The sequence below is a fragment of the Macaca thibetana genome, chromosome 9 (genome assembly GCF_024542745.1).
Source record: "Macaca thibetana thibetana isolate TM-01 chromosome 9, ASM2454274v1, whole genome shotgun sequence".
NCBI classification, from domain to species: Eukaryota; Metazoa; Chordata; class Mammalia; order Primates; family Cercopithecidae; genus Macaca; species Macaca thibetana.
In genome coordinates, this window is record NC_065586.1 from 70,157,639 (window position 1) to 70,175,415 (window position 17,777).

General features: G+C 38.4%; 2 protein-coding genes across 3 annotated transcripts in view; one reads left to right on the forward strand and one right to left on the reverse strand.

The window, feature by feature from the left end:
- The window catches only part of JMJD1C (jumonji domain containing 1C), a 369,992-nt gene that overhangs the window by 55,958 nt on the left and 296,257 nt on the right, over nt 1-17,777 (forward strand). The window lies entirely within an intron of this gene.
- On the reverse strand, nt 133-1,440 carry LOC126962169 (uncharacterized). Its single transcript, XM_050803087.1, has one exon. It carries the CDS (start codon nt 1,129-1,131, stop codon nt 511-513), a length of 621 nt encoding a protein of 206 aa, XP_050659044.1. The 5' UTR covers nt 1,132-1,440; the 3' UTR covers nt 133-510.

A 17,777-nucleotide genomic window follows, 5' to 3' on the forward strand; every position in this document is an offset into this window, starting at 1 on the left:
ACCTGTGTGTTTGAGCTATGTACTAGTACTAAAAGCACTAAGACTGTCGCAGACAAGGTTTGTGAAATTTCAGGACGTTGACAAGGGCCCGCCACGGAGCATTTACTGTTCTTATAATAAAGCAGTGACGAATTTAAATCTCTGAATAGCTTAAACATGTAATTAGTATCGCTACAAAAGAAAAGGATGATATTTTCCCCTTCGTTTTCCCTTGAAGTCATGAACGGTTGGTTCTGCTGTGACTTTGGGGCTTAGTTTTCAGTAGAAGTGTTGTCCTGCTCTGCTGCTGGTACTGCGGTACTGCTAATTCAGGCTAACTCAGGCGGCGGGCGCCGTGTGCTCTGAACATCGCGCCGGGGGTGAGGCGTCAACCCTGGAGTTTATTTTGTGATCAAAGTGGAACCACTACACTTCACTTTCCCCTCACCTCCACTTCTGAGGGAGCAACGAATACACAGGTAGACCCCCAAAAGCTTTGAATAGCTGTCGCCTACTTCCCCGCGGCCGGCTTCATTTCTTGGTCTGCCGCCGCCGCCACCTCTGGATCTCGGAGGACCCCGTGGCGGCCGCCGCCTCCGCAAGGCTGGGCACTACTTTCCGTCTGCGGTGGTTCCGCCGACCCTCCCGCGGCTCCTGCCCCGCCCGCGCCGGCGGAAGGAGACGCGCTGCGCGTCGCCGCTGCCCGGGGACGGAGACGGAGCAGTACTGGCCGCGGTGCGGTGGCGGCGGCTGGGCTGCCTCTGGGTGTTCGACGGCCGTGTTGGGTTTTCTCTCAGTTTTCTTGTGTGGCGCTGCAGCCCAACGCTGCGAATCTGGGATTCCAGAGGAGTGTTTGGGGGAGGGACCGAGGTCGCTGTGTCCGGGGCAGAGCGGCCAGTGCGCCCCGAGTCTGCGCTCGTTCGGGGCCGCTGCCGTGCCCCGGTTCGCTCTCCTCAGCATGAGCGGCCGGTAGGAGCGAGGTTTCACGGGTTCCCTCGCACTGGAGGAGGCAGCGGTCGCTTCGGCAGCGACGGCTATGGCGGTGGAGACGCGGCCGGAGCTGGTGGGGAAGCGGTTCCTGTGTGTGGCGGTCAGCGACGAGGCGCGTCCGGAGCGCTGGGAGAGCGGACGCGGCTGGCGAGCGGGGGTCATCCGAGCCGTGTCACACAGGGACAGCCGCAATCCGGACCTGGCGGTAAGAGAGCGAGCGCCCCCCTTCCCCCCTGCCGCGTCCGCACCCGGCTCTCGCAGACGTACCTTGCGGGCTTCCCTCTGGCACCTCGCTCAGCCCGGCCAACTGGCGGTCACGCCCCTCTGCCGAGCCCTTGGCTTGTTTGCCCGCATCCCTTGCCTGGGTCCCTGCCTCTCTGCGAGCGGCTTCCCCAGGGGAGGCGGTGTCGGAGCGGGACTCCCGGGATAGCCGCGGAGGCCGCCCTGCCCCCAATCCCGGAGGGGTCGACCGCAGCTGCCCGCTGTGGCGCCTGGGCGGCCGCGGAGACCTCCCCAAAAGGCGGAGCTGCGAGTCCGGCGCCGCGCGGGCAGGTAGGGGTAGGGGGCGGACCACTCATAGCGATAGGTGGCCAGCTTCCCTGGCATCTCTTTTCTTGGAAAAGTGTGCATAGTGTTGTAGCTCGAGACTTAAAACTTGTCCTGTAAGTTTGCTGAAGGGGAGGGAGGAAAGGACAGAGACGTTCCTACACAGTCCGGGGATTCCTTTGTGTTTTAGAGGCAGAGGCCGTGGTGGTGGTGGCGGTGCCCGGGTTCATCCTCACCTTAATAGATGCTTGGCTTTCTAACCGGAAAGGTTTATAAAAGTGAAAAATTTTGGTATGGAGGGTAATCTCTTTCTTTCTGTGCCCAGTGTACTTTTTTTGTTAGAAAGATGCAGTGCTTTGGAGTCAAGCTGTTTCTGGGTTTTATATGGTTTTAAATAAGACGAAAAATGTCAATTAAAATGTTAAATGCCATGCAGAATTGATTGTCTTTTTTTTTCTTTTGCTTTCTTATGTGTGACACTGCCAGTGTTTTCTTTGAGTAGCATAGGTATGTGCGTGATTTTGAGCTGTACTATGCTCTGTTGTGTTCCCAAGTGCATTCTCACTGAGGGGCAGCTTGAAGGTAAGGGGCGTAGTAGAGACAAGACATAGACTAGACTTCCCAAGGTTGATTTATGAATACGTTATCTATGAAATTTATTTGTAGTGCCCTGAGCCACTTATTTTTTCACTGAAAATTTCAAATTTAGGAATATTTTTTTCCCCTTGTATGCATGCAAGCTTACAATTCCAAATTCACTGTAATATCTGTACAGGTATCTACCTAATGTTTTTTACCTACCTGTTTTAATAGTTTCTGAATGTTTTTGTAAACTCGGGTTTTATCACTGTAGTCAGTGATATAGTTAATGTGGCATGTATTAATGTTGACTCGACATTGCAAAATAGGTATGTTTTGCTAATAGGTGTTTCTAACAGGAAATAGAAGTAGTTTTGAAGGTTTTGGCTGGTTATTTTCGTACAAAAGTGTATAATCTTCCTTAAGAAGTATTGCTGATGTTAGTGGTTCTAGAAATTGGGAGTTCCATCAGTAACTACTTTTATTTTGTTTGTGTAAAAGGCTGAGGTGAGAGGATTGCTAGAGCCCAGGACTTGGAGTCCAGCCTGGGCAACATAGGTGAGACCCCCCCATCTCTAAAAAAGGAAAAAAAAAATGTATATATAAATGACTTTATTGCTTTCTTAGTTGAGAATTTAAGTGTTGTAAAGAGGAGGTTTACATATATTAGTAAATGGTAAGGTATTAAGCTGGATATTAAAAAATAAATTATCTGTGGATGGTAGAGATTGACTGGAAAGAATGGGAAAGAGTTTCTTCAGGTGATGGAAATGTTTCCTATCCTGATTGTTGGTTACACAGGTATATATATTTACACAAGTAAATATATATATAAATATATATATTTGTCAAAACTTATTGAATTGATACTATCTTTACATTTCACCGTATCTAATTTTACCAAAAAAAGAAAAATGTATGTTGAACCATAACTATGTGAACCCTTGATGAGTTTTTTATCTAAGTCTTTATTTGAAAATTTGAATATTACTAATTTAGTTTTTTTAGCCTAGAATCTACCATTTTAGATTTATTTCCAGATTTTCTTACATTCATATTTCTTAAACGAAACTTGGAACAGTTTAGCATTAACATAATGTAATATTCCTGTTAGACTGTGATTACTGCAGAGTAGATTTTAAGTTAAATGAAATTAGGCTGGGCACAGTGGCTCATGCTTGTAAACCCAACATTTTGGGAGACTGAGATGGGAAGATACTTGAGCGCAGGAGTTTGAGACCAGCCTGGGCAACATGGTGAAACCCTGTTCCTACAAAAAATACAGAAATTAGCCGGGCATAGTGGTGCAACGCCTGTGGTTCCAGCTATTCGGAGGGCTGAGGTGGGAGGATCACCTGAGCTCAGCGAGGTTGAGGTTGAGACTGCAGTGAGCCAAGATTATGCCACTGCACTTCTGCCTGGGCAACAGAATGAGATCCTGTCTGTAAATAAACAAATATATAAAATGAAATTATATGGAAAATGTTGAATAGGCTAGCTTGTGATTTTTTTTTTTAAAGCTACAAATATGTTTAATTAAAAACCTATAAGTATATTAGAAGTCCTGGCTGAATACACCTGTGGCACATGATTCGGAAGGATAATGATAAGAACTTGAAAGTAGTTGAGGGAATGCTGTGTCTCAAAGACAATCAGTTATTCTTATTTTGGGTCTTATGTATGAGGAATTGCCACGTGCATTAAATTTCTATAATTGTTTTAACTGATTAACGTAATGTTGGTGGTTTAAATGTTATACGCTTAATATTTGGTAGTTCTAGAGATGAAACTATGATGAAAAGACCTGAATCTTGCTGGGCTAAAATCAAAGTGTGGCAAGACTGTTTATTCTAGGAGAGATCCATTTTCTTTCCTTTTCTAGTTTTTGGAAGCTATCCACATTCCTTGGCTCATGGCCCCCTTCCTCCATCTTAAAAAAAGCCAACCCAATTGTAGCTCTCTGACCATTTTTCCCTAGTCATCTCCTTCTGACTCTCCTGCTTACCGCTTACACTTCTAAGTGCCTTGTTGATTACTTTGGGCCAGTTGACATAATCCAGGATAATCTTGCCGCCTGTGAACCATGACTCCATATAAACTTTAATTCTCCTTTCCCATGTAATGTAACAGTTGTAGGATCCCGGGATTAGGACATGGATATCTTTGGGATTAAATTATTTTTTTACCACACCGTGGTAGCAAACATATTTCTTGTACAGTATGAACATATGTACTTTGATAAAAAGAAAGTAAGATTTTATTTTTATTTTTTCAACCAGGGGTTATAGTGATATTACTTTCTAATCTTTTAAGTAATAAGTTGAATTAGTAGAGTTTTCATTAGGTTATATTGGATAATTTCAAATAGTTTGTCAACTTTTAAAAAAAATGGCTTGAGAACCTTTTGGGTTATCTGTATTGAAATTATCTTTGCTAACAAAATATCTAAGCCCTTTTTATGCATGAGGACCAAGTTGTTGAAGAAGTTGAAATATATATAGCACATTGTGAACCTTTTTCATTTTGAGCTTCTTTTTTAGCCCCATTACTTAGTTTTGTCTTGGGATACATTTTTGACATTACTGCTGTTCTACTTTTTGAGGAATTTTTCTAGAAAATTGATAGTGTAATGTAAGGAAAACTGGCAGTTGAGAAGTACTGTTGCATAATATTTATCCTTGAATAATATTGTGATATTAATTAAAGAGCAGACATCAATTTACTCTCCTCTTGTTTAACTTAGCTTCCATTTATGTTCTCAGTGATTTATTTGCTTATCTATCCATCCATCCATCCACCCATCTGTCTACCTTTCTTTGATGCTTAGGTTGATTGTTTTTCTGTTTTCAAGCCAGTTCTGTCTAAAGTGTAAGTATTTAACAAAATATGTCTGGTTTTTTCAATAGAGAAAAGGACAATAAAAAAATCATACTGTGTTTTAAAGGCCAAACCCATAAATTTGCTTGTATTTAGGGGATAACTTGGGAATGAAGAGTTTAAACTGTTCTGAGATGTGTATCAGCTGATAAGTTATTTTGCAAAACGTCTGTCTTAAATATGAATAATATTCATGTTTAGGAAATTTAAAGTGATTTATAATTTTGCATATAAAGAAAACCCCTTTTTGTGTTTGGGTCTACCCATTTCTGCTTAGTTTTCTCATTTAAGTTTCTTATTGAGTTGGTAGCGTTACATTTCCTTGTATCTTTATGTCAGTCTGACATTTACGTTGTCTTGCATCATTATTAAAAATGCTAATTTCTGGTCTGTTTACAAAATGTTGAATGTATGAATGAATGAAAGTGATTTTTACTTCATTGGTCAATATGACCTTGATAGGTTTACTATAGCAAAATTGGTTTTCCTGGTAGGTAGAAAGACTTCTATGACTGACATAAGTATGCCAACTATTTTTCACACTCTTGAATTTGTTACTGCTATTGGTGACAAAGATTTGAATATAGGAATATGACTAAATTGCCCCAATGGTAGGACATAAACTTGTGCAGTTGTTACCACTAGCTAGTTTTAAAAGAAGGTGATGATCACCCAATAAATGTTAATTGTGTTTCTGTGTAAAATTAAAGGGGCTATTGTTTTATATGATCTTTTGACCCATCATTTATATGTTCTAGCATATATTTTAAATAGGGAATTCCAATAATTTCCAATAATTTTAAATAGGGAATTCCAATAAGTTCCAATAATTTTAAGTAGGGAATGTTTTCATTCATTAGAATAATTGAACTATAGAAATTTTATCATGCAAAACCTTATCGTCTTCGTATAGGGATATTATTGCATGTGAAAGTAAAAATGTTAACTAGATACTTCAATGTAATTGAAAGCATACACAGGCTATTTCCCTGTATTTATAAATTTTATATATTATTTTTAGACAATTTTAAGTTGTATACAAGGAATGTCTTTAAGTATAAAATTCATTTTCTGTCTTTAGGTCTACAATTCATTTTCTGTCATCTTCACATATTTAGTACAGTACATAGCATTTACTTAGGTGTTCGTAAATGCTTACTGAATAATAAAGGAATATCATAAGTTACTTGAATATTTTAATTCATACTAACCATCTCAAGTTTCTATTACTATTTGCTTTTTTTGAGACAGGGTCTTGCCCTGTTACCCAGGCTGGAGTGCAGTGGTGTGATCATTGCTCACGGCCACCTGGTACCCCTCAACTCAGGCAATCCTCCCACCTCAGCCTCCTGAATAGCTGGAACTACAGGCATGTGTTACTACACCCAACTAATTTTTTAATTTTTTCTTTTGTGGAGATGAGGTCTCACTTTGTTGCCAGGCTGGTCTTGGACTCCTGGCCTCAAGTGAGCCTCCCAGCTTGGCCTCCCAAAATGCTGGGATTACAGGTGTGAGGCACCCACACCTGACCTTACTATTTACTGTTAATTGTAAATTTTTTGTTTCTCTTATGGCACTGTGTACGTTCCCCTCCCCAGTATCCATTCTGTCTTTTATCCAGTTGTGTGGTTTGAATACAGGGTAGGCCATGATTTTTCTAAGCTAAATTACAGAATAGAACTCCATTGATTGGTACAGGCCATAAATGGATCCAATTGGAGTGATTCCAAGGATGGCATTGTGTGGGTATGAGTCTGGAACTGCTTCAGATGTTTTTCTACTTTAAGGTAAACCAATTTGAAGGCAAAGCTGACATAGAGAGGTTAATAGCATTGACATGGTAGCAGGAGAAAATGTGACTGACCAAAGTTTTTCTGAATCCTACATACTACTGTTGGATTTTTCTCTTATGAGAGTTTTCATTTTGGGAGAATAAATTTACTTAAGGTTTAAGTGTGTTTTGGTTCCTTTTTCTTTCCCTTGGAAGCAAAAGTATGTTAACTGATCACATGGTAATATTTCACTCCACTCTTTTTGAATAATGAAAGGAGCATTTTCTTGAAACTTTTAAATTTGTTATTTGATGTTCAGATGTTAGAGTCTTGTCATACTGATTTTTTTTTTTATAACTCTGATTTTCAGAAAAGATGGTATGTTCTGCTTTTATGTGTCCAGGTATATCCCAAAGCTTTGTAAATATTAATTTGTTTTAATGTGTATGAAGTATAAATATCTAACTTACTAAATATTTACAAATAAGAAATAGCATTGAGTTTTTATATTAGGAAGTGAACCATAATCCCTCACAGTGAAATAGAAATTTCAGGAGAGCTACATCAGTGTTTCAGAAATTAGCAAGAGAGGGCAAGCTTGGCTTTTTTAGATCGTATATATCATAAAACCCTAGTTTATACTCTGTCAGTGTTGATCAGATAAATAGCTGTAAGTCCACTATTCTTTATCTGCAGTTCTGAAATTCAAATAGCTGTAGCAACTCCATTTTTTAATGATTCGTTTGGAAGCAAAACCTGACTAAACTCATTTTTTTAGTAGAGCTTAATAAGAATTGAGTATTTTTTATAGGAGAAATATTAATGTGCTTAACTTTTAGGGTTCTGTTCTAAATCCTTCAGAGGTGTTATGTATTGCCTAAGAATTGTACTGTATTACCATAGTTAACTAGCATAATGTAAGGACTTGTACTGTCTTACCATAATCAACTACCATCATGTATGCTATAGGCCAAGCGTGGTGGCTCAAATCTGTAATCTCAGCACTTCAGGAGGCCAAGGCAGGCAGATCATTTGAGCTCAGGAGTTCAAGACCAGCCTGAGCAACATGGTGAAATCCTGTCTACTAAAAATACAAAAAGTAGCCAGGCGTGGTGGTGTGCGCCTGTGGTCCCAGCTCCTTTGGGTACTGAGGTGGGAGGATGGCTTGAGCCTGAGTGGTCAAGGCTACATTGAGCCATGATCATGCCACTGCATTCTAGCCTGGGTGACAAAGTGATACTCTGCCTCAAAAAAATAAAATAAAATAAAATAAGCTACATTTAACTTTATAAAAATCCAATAAATTTTTAATACTAAAATATGTTGGAAGAGTTTGGATGAGGGATTGTTATTTGAATACTAATATGATTTTTGGTGATGTAGATTTAATGACAACAAATACTGCTAATTTTGTTTGTTAGGAGATTTGATAGTGATCATATGTCTGCCTAATTTCAGATAGTTTTTCTAGTGTGGATTTTAGCAGACTTTTTTTTTTTTTTTCCCCATAAAGACAGGGTCTCACTCTGTTGCCCAGGTGGGAGTACAGTGGCATAATTACAGGTCATGGGAGCCTTGACCTTTTGGGCTCAAGAGATCCTCCCACCTCAGCCCCACAAGTAGCTGGGACTACAGGCATGAGCCACCATGCCTGGCTAATTTTTTTTGCTTTTTGTAGAGATGGAGTCTGACTGTGTTGCCCAGGCCAGTCTTAAACGTCTGGGCTCAAGCAGTCCTCCTGCTTTAGACTCCCAAAGTGTTGGGATTAGAGGTGTGAGCTGTGGCGTCCAGCTTAACACTTTTATTAGATACAAAATTCTTAATCTAACAAATTTTTAAGGATTATGTACTTTTAGTTTTACAACTGGTGTTTACTAAATTGTTAATGTTGAAACATTGTCTGAAATTATAGAATTGGATAAAATCCTTTTGTGTAGAATTTATATTTTATATTCTAGCTAGTTTATGAAATTATTCTCTTAAACCCATTGATGAAAATGTTGATTTATCTTATATTGTAGAACTATTGTTTTAATTATAGAATACATGAGCTAAGTAGAAAAACAGCAGCTCACAATCTGTTTACTGTTTTGTCTGGCAAAACAAAACTATGCATAGTGCTGACTTATGAAAAACTCAAGAGTTTTTGAAATCACACAATCAGTAAGTGTCAGGGCAGGAATTTGAATGCAGATTTCTGATTTCAAATCTGTTATCTCTGTACTCTGCCATATTGCTTCTCCCAATGGTTTGTGATTCACAGTATCTCAAAGTAAAAGACAGAAATTTCCTTTACTTGTAATGTTATATATTCTTTCTGAGCCCTTTCTCTTTCTTCATTTCTGTAGCCCTATGATTTAATCCTCTTGGGCTTTTATTTCTCCTTCCTTCCCATCTGCAGTTCCTCTTATCTTCTTAATTTGGTATTTCAAATTCAGTCCTTTGCCTACTGTTTGTTGTTGTTGTTTTAATCTTGTTACTTCCTTTGGAGATTTTACTTGTACTATGTTGCATAATTACTCACAAATCTGCAATTAAAGATTGGCCTTTCTTCAATTTGATCTGCCATCTCTACTGTTTGGAAGCTTTACATTAATGTCCCATATTTGGGTTTGAAATAATGTGTTTAAAGTATAATTTATTATCTTCATGTGAAACCAGCTGCCATTTTGAGATTTAATTTGAAGTCTCACCTGGGCTTCAAAACACCTTCATCTTAAATGTTTTTCGACCTTGAATGTCTGCATTTACTTAGTTCTGCAGATTTCTTCCTTTAAATTGGAACCCGCTTTCCTGTCTCCCTTTTCAACTTGTACTACCACTTGCTCAAAACCTTCGTTGCTTGATTTATTTGGGTTGTATCTATTGATACTTACTGTATTAAAAACTAAGGTGAAGTTTTTAAAACACGAGCAGTTTTTCATAAGTCAGCGCTATGCAGACATAGTTTTGTTTTGCCAGACAAAACCCAAGTAGCCTGCTGCTCTGTACACTGATGAAAGAATGAATGGAAAAGGCAAATAATGTCTTAGTAGTATTTTGAGAAGTTTTTATCTTACTAATCCCTTGAATGGATTTTGTTGCCCTGGAAACATTTGGTGAAGGTTATCTGTTCATCTAATTCTCTTTAGTAGAATTATTTACGTTAGTATCACTAAATAGTTAAATTTTAAGTTGAATTTGGCTTCTTCATCACTTCAGGTTTCTTCCAGTATTTTCTATGTGGCTATATTGCTTATGAAAATTATGTATTTTGAACGTAGAAGGTTGCATGTAACATGCCAGAAAATGTTAACATGGCAGTAGAAATAGTCAGCATTCCTAGAATAGATTTCAGATTTTTTCAAAGCTAGAAGAGGTCTGTGTGACTAATTCATTTCTTGTGAAAGACTGACACTTAGGAGCTGAAACATCTGATCCATCTGTTAAAGTTAGGAGTTTAAGATTCAAAAATCTTTACGCTCAGAGGAATATCAAGGAAGCAGTATGCTAATGTTTGGTTAAAATTTTGTGTTGTTATTTAATATAAAATGGCTTTATGTATATTTAACATGGAAGTTATTTCCTCCCTATATTGTGATTCCATAGATGGAATCTTCATGCAATATAGGACTAGGAAAAATATTTGTATAAGAATTTAAAGTTGATGAACTATTCCAGTGTGTTGAATAACATCATACTATTTTTGGTCTATGTTCTTTTTCTTTTTTAAAATCACATTGATAAAACTATGTAGAGCCTATTTTAGAGCGTTTCCACTATTCCCTAAAACATTTTATTGCCATAATTTTCAAAATCTCTGATCATATTTTAATACCAAAGTGAATCATTTTAAGGGAAACCATTTTACTTTACATTGTTCATATGAATTAAGTTGTGAATATGAATATAGACTGTATATATACAATTTCACCTTTCGTAATGGTTTTGAAATATACAAACATACATGTAGTTATATAATAGAGATAATTATTAAGACTCCTGGAAGTATTAAATATAACAAGGAAAAAAGCAAATATGCTTACAGTTAATATAATATTGCATTAAATTTGCCTCTGAATTTCTCAGTCTTGAGCAAAATAAGAATTGTGATGAATTAAAATACCATTTATTTTCAGAGTGTTTTTCACTAGGTTCTACTACTTTTTTGAATTGCTTTCTTTGGTGTCTTGGAAAACTAAGTGACCAAAGGGTATAGGAGACAAAAAACCTGGGAGCACTGAATTCTCATTTTTATCCCTTTCAATTAGAACACCATTGATTTTATCAATTTTATTTAATAATGATTTCATAGGCCAGAAAATTAGGTTACACAGTTCTTTTTTCAGAGAGAAGGAAATAAGCCATTTATAAAGAGAGAAACTTTTCTTGAAAAAAAAATCTGAATCTGGTAGCTTAATACAAGGGAAATAGCAAATGAAGAGCTCTTTCTTGGTAAATAAGAATCCAGTGTGTCATTATAAAGTATCACTTCATGAGGATATTCCTACAAGAGATTAAAATAATGTTGGGATATGTAATTGTTTAGTGATCAGTGGAACCTAAAGGAGAAGAAACTAATAATAAAAATGACTAAAGTTCACGATTGTCAACCTTTTATTTCTTGCACTCATTGCAGTGTCCCGGTGGATAGGGTTAAGCTGTAGCGTGCGGAATTGTGGAGGAAACATGTTTGAATGGGTTTTTTTAAGACCTCATACCCAGATGCTGTGATCTTAGACATGGAGTATAGGACAAGAATCTGTACTAAAATTTATTAACTTTTTTTTTTTTTTTTTTTTTGAGACGGAGTCTCGCTCTGTTGCCCAGGCTGGAATGCAGCGGCACCATCTCGACTCACTGCAAGCTCTGCCTCCTGGGTTCATGCCATTCTCCTGCCTCAGCCTGCCAAGTAGGTGGGACTACAGACACCTGCCACCACGCCTGGCTAATTTTTTGTATTTGTAGTAGAGATGGGGTTTCCCTTTGTTAGCCAGGATGTTCTCGATCTCCTGACCTCGTGATCCGCCTGCCTCGGCCTCCCAAAGTGCTGGGATTACAGGCGTGAGCCACCACACCCGGCCTTAACTTTTTTGGTTGGGTACCACAGCAACATAAGAAGGTATATTTAGAATAATCTCACTCCCACCTCTGCCCCGATCAGCCTAGTTTACTCTGCATCTCTTTTAAATAACCATTTTTGTTAATTTCTTATGTTTTCTTCCAGAGCTTTTTGTTAAAAATAAAGATGTGAACAGATGCACATAGTCTTATTCCTCCCAGGCATATGTAGTCAAGCTGAGCATCCCCTAAAGGAAAATAACCACATGTTATAGGTGTTGTAATTTAATACAACAGGAACTACACAATTCAACTTATGAAGTATTTTTGCCCAAAAGAACTGAACCTGAATATAATCAAACTTCTAGATTCTGACAACAGTTTAAGGACATATGGAGGTAGAGGAACATGTTAAACTACACCATGAGGATACAGTCAGCCATATTCATTATGTGGGGAATTACAGAGCTGTGCTTTTCAGTATGGTAGCCACTACTCATGTGTGGCACTTTAATAAAATGAAAAATCAGGCTAGGCGCAGTAGCTCATGCCTGTAATCTCAGCACTTTGGGAGGCCAAGGTGGGTGGATCACTTGAGGTCAGGAGTTCAAGACCAGCCTGGGCAACATGGTAAAACCCTGTGTCTCCTAAAAATGCAAAAATTAACTGGGTGTGGTGGTGCAGGCCTGTCATCCCAGCTACTAGGGGGGCTGAGGCATGAGACATGAGAATTGCTTGAACCAGGAAGTGGAGGTTGCAGTGAGCTGAGATTGTGTCACTACACTCCAGCTTGGGCAACAGAATGAGATTCCATTTCAAAAAACAACAAAAAAAATTAGCTGGGCTTGGTGGTGCGAGCCTGTAATCCCAGATACTCTGGAGGCTGAGGCATGAGAATCTTGAACCAGGAAGGTGTAGGTTGCAGTGAGCTGAGATCATGCCACTGTACTCCAGCCTGGGTGACAGAGGGAGACTGAGTCTCAAAAACAAGAAAAAAAATCAGTTTATCCTTTTAGAACTCTGATCACATTTTATATGCTCAGTTGACACATATGGTTAATGTCCACAGTCTCAGACAGTACAAATACAGAAAATTTCCATCATTGCAAAAAGGAAATACAGCTATTCAATTGGATACAGCTTTTCTATAGTAACCATTAAAATTAAAAATTAAGATGTGTAATTTTCTGAGTAGTAGAAGAGAAAAAAACTGGAATGATACAAATAGAATTGGAGGCCAGGCACAGTGGCTCAAGCCTGTAATCCCTAGCATTTTGGGAGGCTGAGGTGAGCGGATGCCCTGAGGTCTGGGGTTCGCCACCAGCCTGGCCAACATGGTGAAACCCAGTCTCTACTAAAAATACAGAAATTAGCTGGGTGTGGTGGCGCATGCATGCCTGTAGTCCCAGCTACTCGGGAGGCTGAGGCAGAATTGCTTGAACCCAGGAAGCGGAGGTTGCAGTGAGCCAAGGTAGCGCCACTGCCCTCCAGCCTGGGCGACAGAGCGAGATTCCATCTCAAAAAAAAAAAAAAAAAAAAAAAAAATTATTCCTTTTTGACATGCAGGTTTTTTCCTAGTCTCTTGCCATTTTTAACTACTTACAGTACATTACTCTATATGGCTTTGCTTGACAGACACAAAGGATCAGTAAAAATTTTTCCTTTGGCATCAGGCCATTGTTTCAGCTTAAGAAATTATTTCTAATTTGAAATTATATTTTAAAACGTTCACTTTTTATCCAATAATATAAAATGTCTTTGTCTTTTGCTATATTTTAGGAATATTTGTGGACTATCTATTATATTCCATGTATCTTTCTGTTTCTTGTACCACAAGATCATAGAGTGTTTTAATGATTGCAGTTTTATAGAATCTTCATAGGTAAGGTAAATCTGTTGCCTTAATAGGTAAGGCAAATGAAGAGTAATGACTCTTCATTTTCAAGAACGGACATTCTTTAAAAATTTTCTTATTGTGGTAAAATATATGTAAGAAAACTTACCATTTTAACCATTTTTGTTTTGGTTTGTTTGAGGCAGGGTCTCACTCTGTCACCCAGGCTGGAGTGCAGTGGCACCATCTCGGCTCACTGGAACCTCCGCCTCCCGGGTTCAAGCGATTCTCATGCCTCAGCCTCCTGAGTAGCTGTAGTTACAGGCACCCGCCACCACACGCGGCCAGGTTTTGCACTTTTAGTAGAGATGAGGTTTTGCTATGTTGGCCAGGCTTGTCTCAAACTGACCTCAAGTGATCCGCCTGCCTCAGCCTCCCAAAGTGCTGGGATTACAGGTGTGACCTTCCATGCCTAGCTCATTTTAACCATTTTTAAGTGTACAGTTTAGTAACATTAAGTATATTCACATTATTGTGAAACTATCAGTACTGTCCATTGTCAGAAGTTTATCATCCCAAATAGAAACTCTCTATCTTATGTCTCTGTGAATTTGCCTGTCCTTCTTAAAAGTGGAATCATACAATATTTGTACTTTTGTGTCTGGGTTATTTTAACTTAGCATAATGTCAAGGTTTATCTGTATTGTAGCAAGTATCATGACTTCATTTCTTTTTATGGCTGAGTAATATTCCGTTGAATATATATACCACATTTTGTTTATCCATTTATCTGATGGTGGATACTCGGGTTGCTTCTACCTTCTGGCTATTGTGAATAATGCTGCTATGAACATCAGTGTACACATATCCATTTAAGTCCCTGCCTTTTACTTCCTGGGGGTATGTACCCAGAATTTTTGCTGGATCATATGGTAATTTTATGTTTTGTGAGGAACCACTGTACAGTTTTCCACAGTGGCTGCACCATCATATGTTCTCAGCAGCAATGAACATGGATTCTAGTTTCTCTACATCCTAGTCAGCACTTACTATTTCCTGGGTGGTGTTTGAAAATAACCATCCTAATGGGTGTGAAATGATTTTTCATTATGGTAATTTTCCCAGTGATTAGTGATGTTTGAACATCTCTTCATGTGCATATTCACAATTTGTATATCTCCTTTGGAGAAATGTTTTAAGTTGTTACCCAGTTTTGATTCAGCATGTTTTGTTTTGTTTTGCTTTGCTTTGTTATAGGAGTTCTTTGTATATTCTGGATATTAGTACCTTATCAGATAAGTGATTAGAGATATATTCTCTATTCTGTGGGTTGCCTTTTCACGTTCTTGATAATGTCTTTTGATGCATAGAAAAATTTCAAATTTTGATGTAGTTCAGTGTATCCATCTTTTATTTTCTTTTGTTGTTGGTGCTTTTGGTGTCATTTCCCAGAAGTTGCTGCCAAATCTAATGTTATTGAAGCTTTCCTGCCTTCGTTTGCTTCTAAGTCTTCTATAGTTTTAAGCTCTTGGTTTAGTTCTTGGATCCATTTTTAGTTGACTTTTGTATATGGTGTAAGATAAAGGTTCAACTTTATTTTCTTACATCTGTTAATCTCGTTTTCTTAGCACCATTTGTTGAAAAGACTGTTCTTTTTCCATTGAATAGTTTTGGCACCTTTTTCAAAAATTATTTGGCCATATATGCAGGGGTTTATCTGGTCTCTCTCTTCATCTATACAGTTTTCTCTCATTATCTGTGGGGGATTGACTAGGACTTCCAATGCTATGTTGAATAGAAGTGGCAACAGCAGGTATCCTTGTCTTGCTCTTGATGTTAGAGAAAAAGCTTTTAGTGTTTCACCATTGAGTATGATGTTAGCTGTGGGATGTTCATAGCTGGCCTTCATTATGCTGTATTTTCCTTCTTTTCCTAGTTTGTAGAGTGTTTTATGAAAAAATGAATTTTGCCACATGCTTTATCTACAGCAATTGAGATGATCATAAGAGTTTTTCCCCCTTCATTCTGTGAATGTATTGTATTTATTGATTTTTGTGTGTTGAACCATCCTTGCATTCCAGCAATAAATCTCAGTTATTTTTTTTAAAATTTCTCTTTTTAAGAGACAGGATCTCACTATTTTGCCCAGGCAGTAGTCCTATGGCTATTCACAGGCAGAGTCATGGTAATAATGGTAATAATGCTGCTATGGTAATAATGCTGCTGTGAACATCTGTGTATGAATATCCTTTTATACACCCCTGGCCTCAAATGATCCTCCTGCCACAGACTTCCATTTAGCAGGGACTACAGATTTGTACCTCTGCACCTGGCTTTAATTGCATTCCACTAAAAAAAATTATTTTGTGATGCCTTTCATCATTTGTTTGCCTTTCTCACAAATACCCTGGTCTAATTTTGCTTTTCTTTTCCTCCCCCCCCCTTTTATTTTTTTGTTTCTTGAGACAGGGTCTCACTCTGTCACCCATACTGGAGTGCAGTGACACAGTCACAGCTCATTGTAGCCCGGACCTCGCGGGCCCAAGCAAGCCTCCTATTTCAGCCTCCCAAGTTGTTGGGTCCACAGGTGTGTGCCACCATGCCTGCCTAATTATTAAAAATTTTTTTGAAGATGGAGTGTCCCTGTGTTGCCAGGCTGGTCTCAAACTGGCCTCAAGTGATCTTCCTACCTTGGCCTCCCAAAATGTTGGGATTCCAGGCAAGAGCCACCGCACCTGGCCTAACTTTGCTTGGAATTGTGTACAGTTTTGTAGACTAATTTAGGAAGTGTGAATATCTTTTCATTACTGAGTCTGCACTTCAAATAACATGTAATATCCATCCAGCTATTCATGTTTGATTTTTTAAATGATCTGCAGTGGATATGATTTTCTTCATATAAGTACTGTGTTTGTTAGGCTTATTCTTAGACACTGTGTATTTTGACACTTAGATGTATATTGATATATGCCTGAATCATTAATACATCTCTTTTACTCATTTGTTTCTTCAGACACAACTTTTGGAATAAAAATAATGTGATCTTTCTTTTCCCTGTATATATTTTTAGCTCATGTAATAGCTTGGTAGCTTTTTTCATTCATAGGCTTAATAAAGTTACAGTAGACCTTAATATATATGAAAAGTGTTGTAAAGAAAAAGTGAAATAATGTTACTAGCTTCTTAAATCTTGCCTAAAGTTTTAATAAACTGTTCAAGATGTTATTTCTTTATCATGTCTTTTGTTTTACCATTATAATCAGTGAATATATAATATTTATTTTACAGAATTTCACTTTTAGATTAAGGGTGTACCAGTTTATCTTCAAGTGAAACTATAGCAAAAAATTTCTCATTCAAAATACAGATGAAAAAAACATTTTAGTGATGATTATTTACGATACAAAGCAAGTATATATTAGAATCCTTTACATTTTATTTTTTATTTTATTTTTTTTTTTGGAGACAGAGTCTTGCTCTGTCATCCAGGCTGAAGTGCAGTGGTGCGATCTTGGCTCACTGCAGCCTCCGCCTCCTGGGTTCAAGTGATTCTTCCGTCTCAGCCTCCTGAGTAGCTGGGATTACACGCACACGCCACCACACCCGGCTAATTTTTGTATTTTTTGTAGAGAAGGGGTTTTGCCAGGTTGGCCAGGCTGGTCTCAAACTCCTGACTTCAGGTGATTCTCCCACCTCTGCCTCCAAAGTGCTGAGATTACAGGCGTGAGCCACCGCGCCCGACCTCCGGAAGTATCATAAATACTACTTTTTCAAAATGCTGTATCTATTCAGTACAATCACAATGTGTTTAGCATGATACATATGTAGACCTTCTTTAGAGTTCTGTTGATTCTCTGCAATAGACTTCAAATAATTTTTCACGTCTGTCAAGTTTTAGAGAACTGCTGTATTTCTGTTTCCCTAGAACTCTACTTTAGCAAGGGTTAAAATTTGGAGAACAGCAAACCGATTTTCTCTTATGTATTTCCTTCAAGTTCTAATGTTTTTAAACATTGGTAGGGTTGAGGAAATAACAGATCAGAATGTATCCACTTCAAACAACAAATGGTTATACTCTCTGAATTCTTGGCTCTTGGCTGAGGTACTTGCGATATTTTAAAATGTATTGAGGCCGGGTGTGGTGGCTCACACCTGTAATT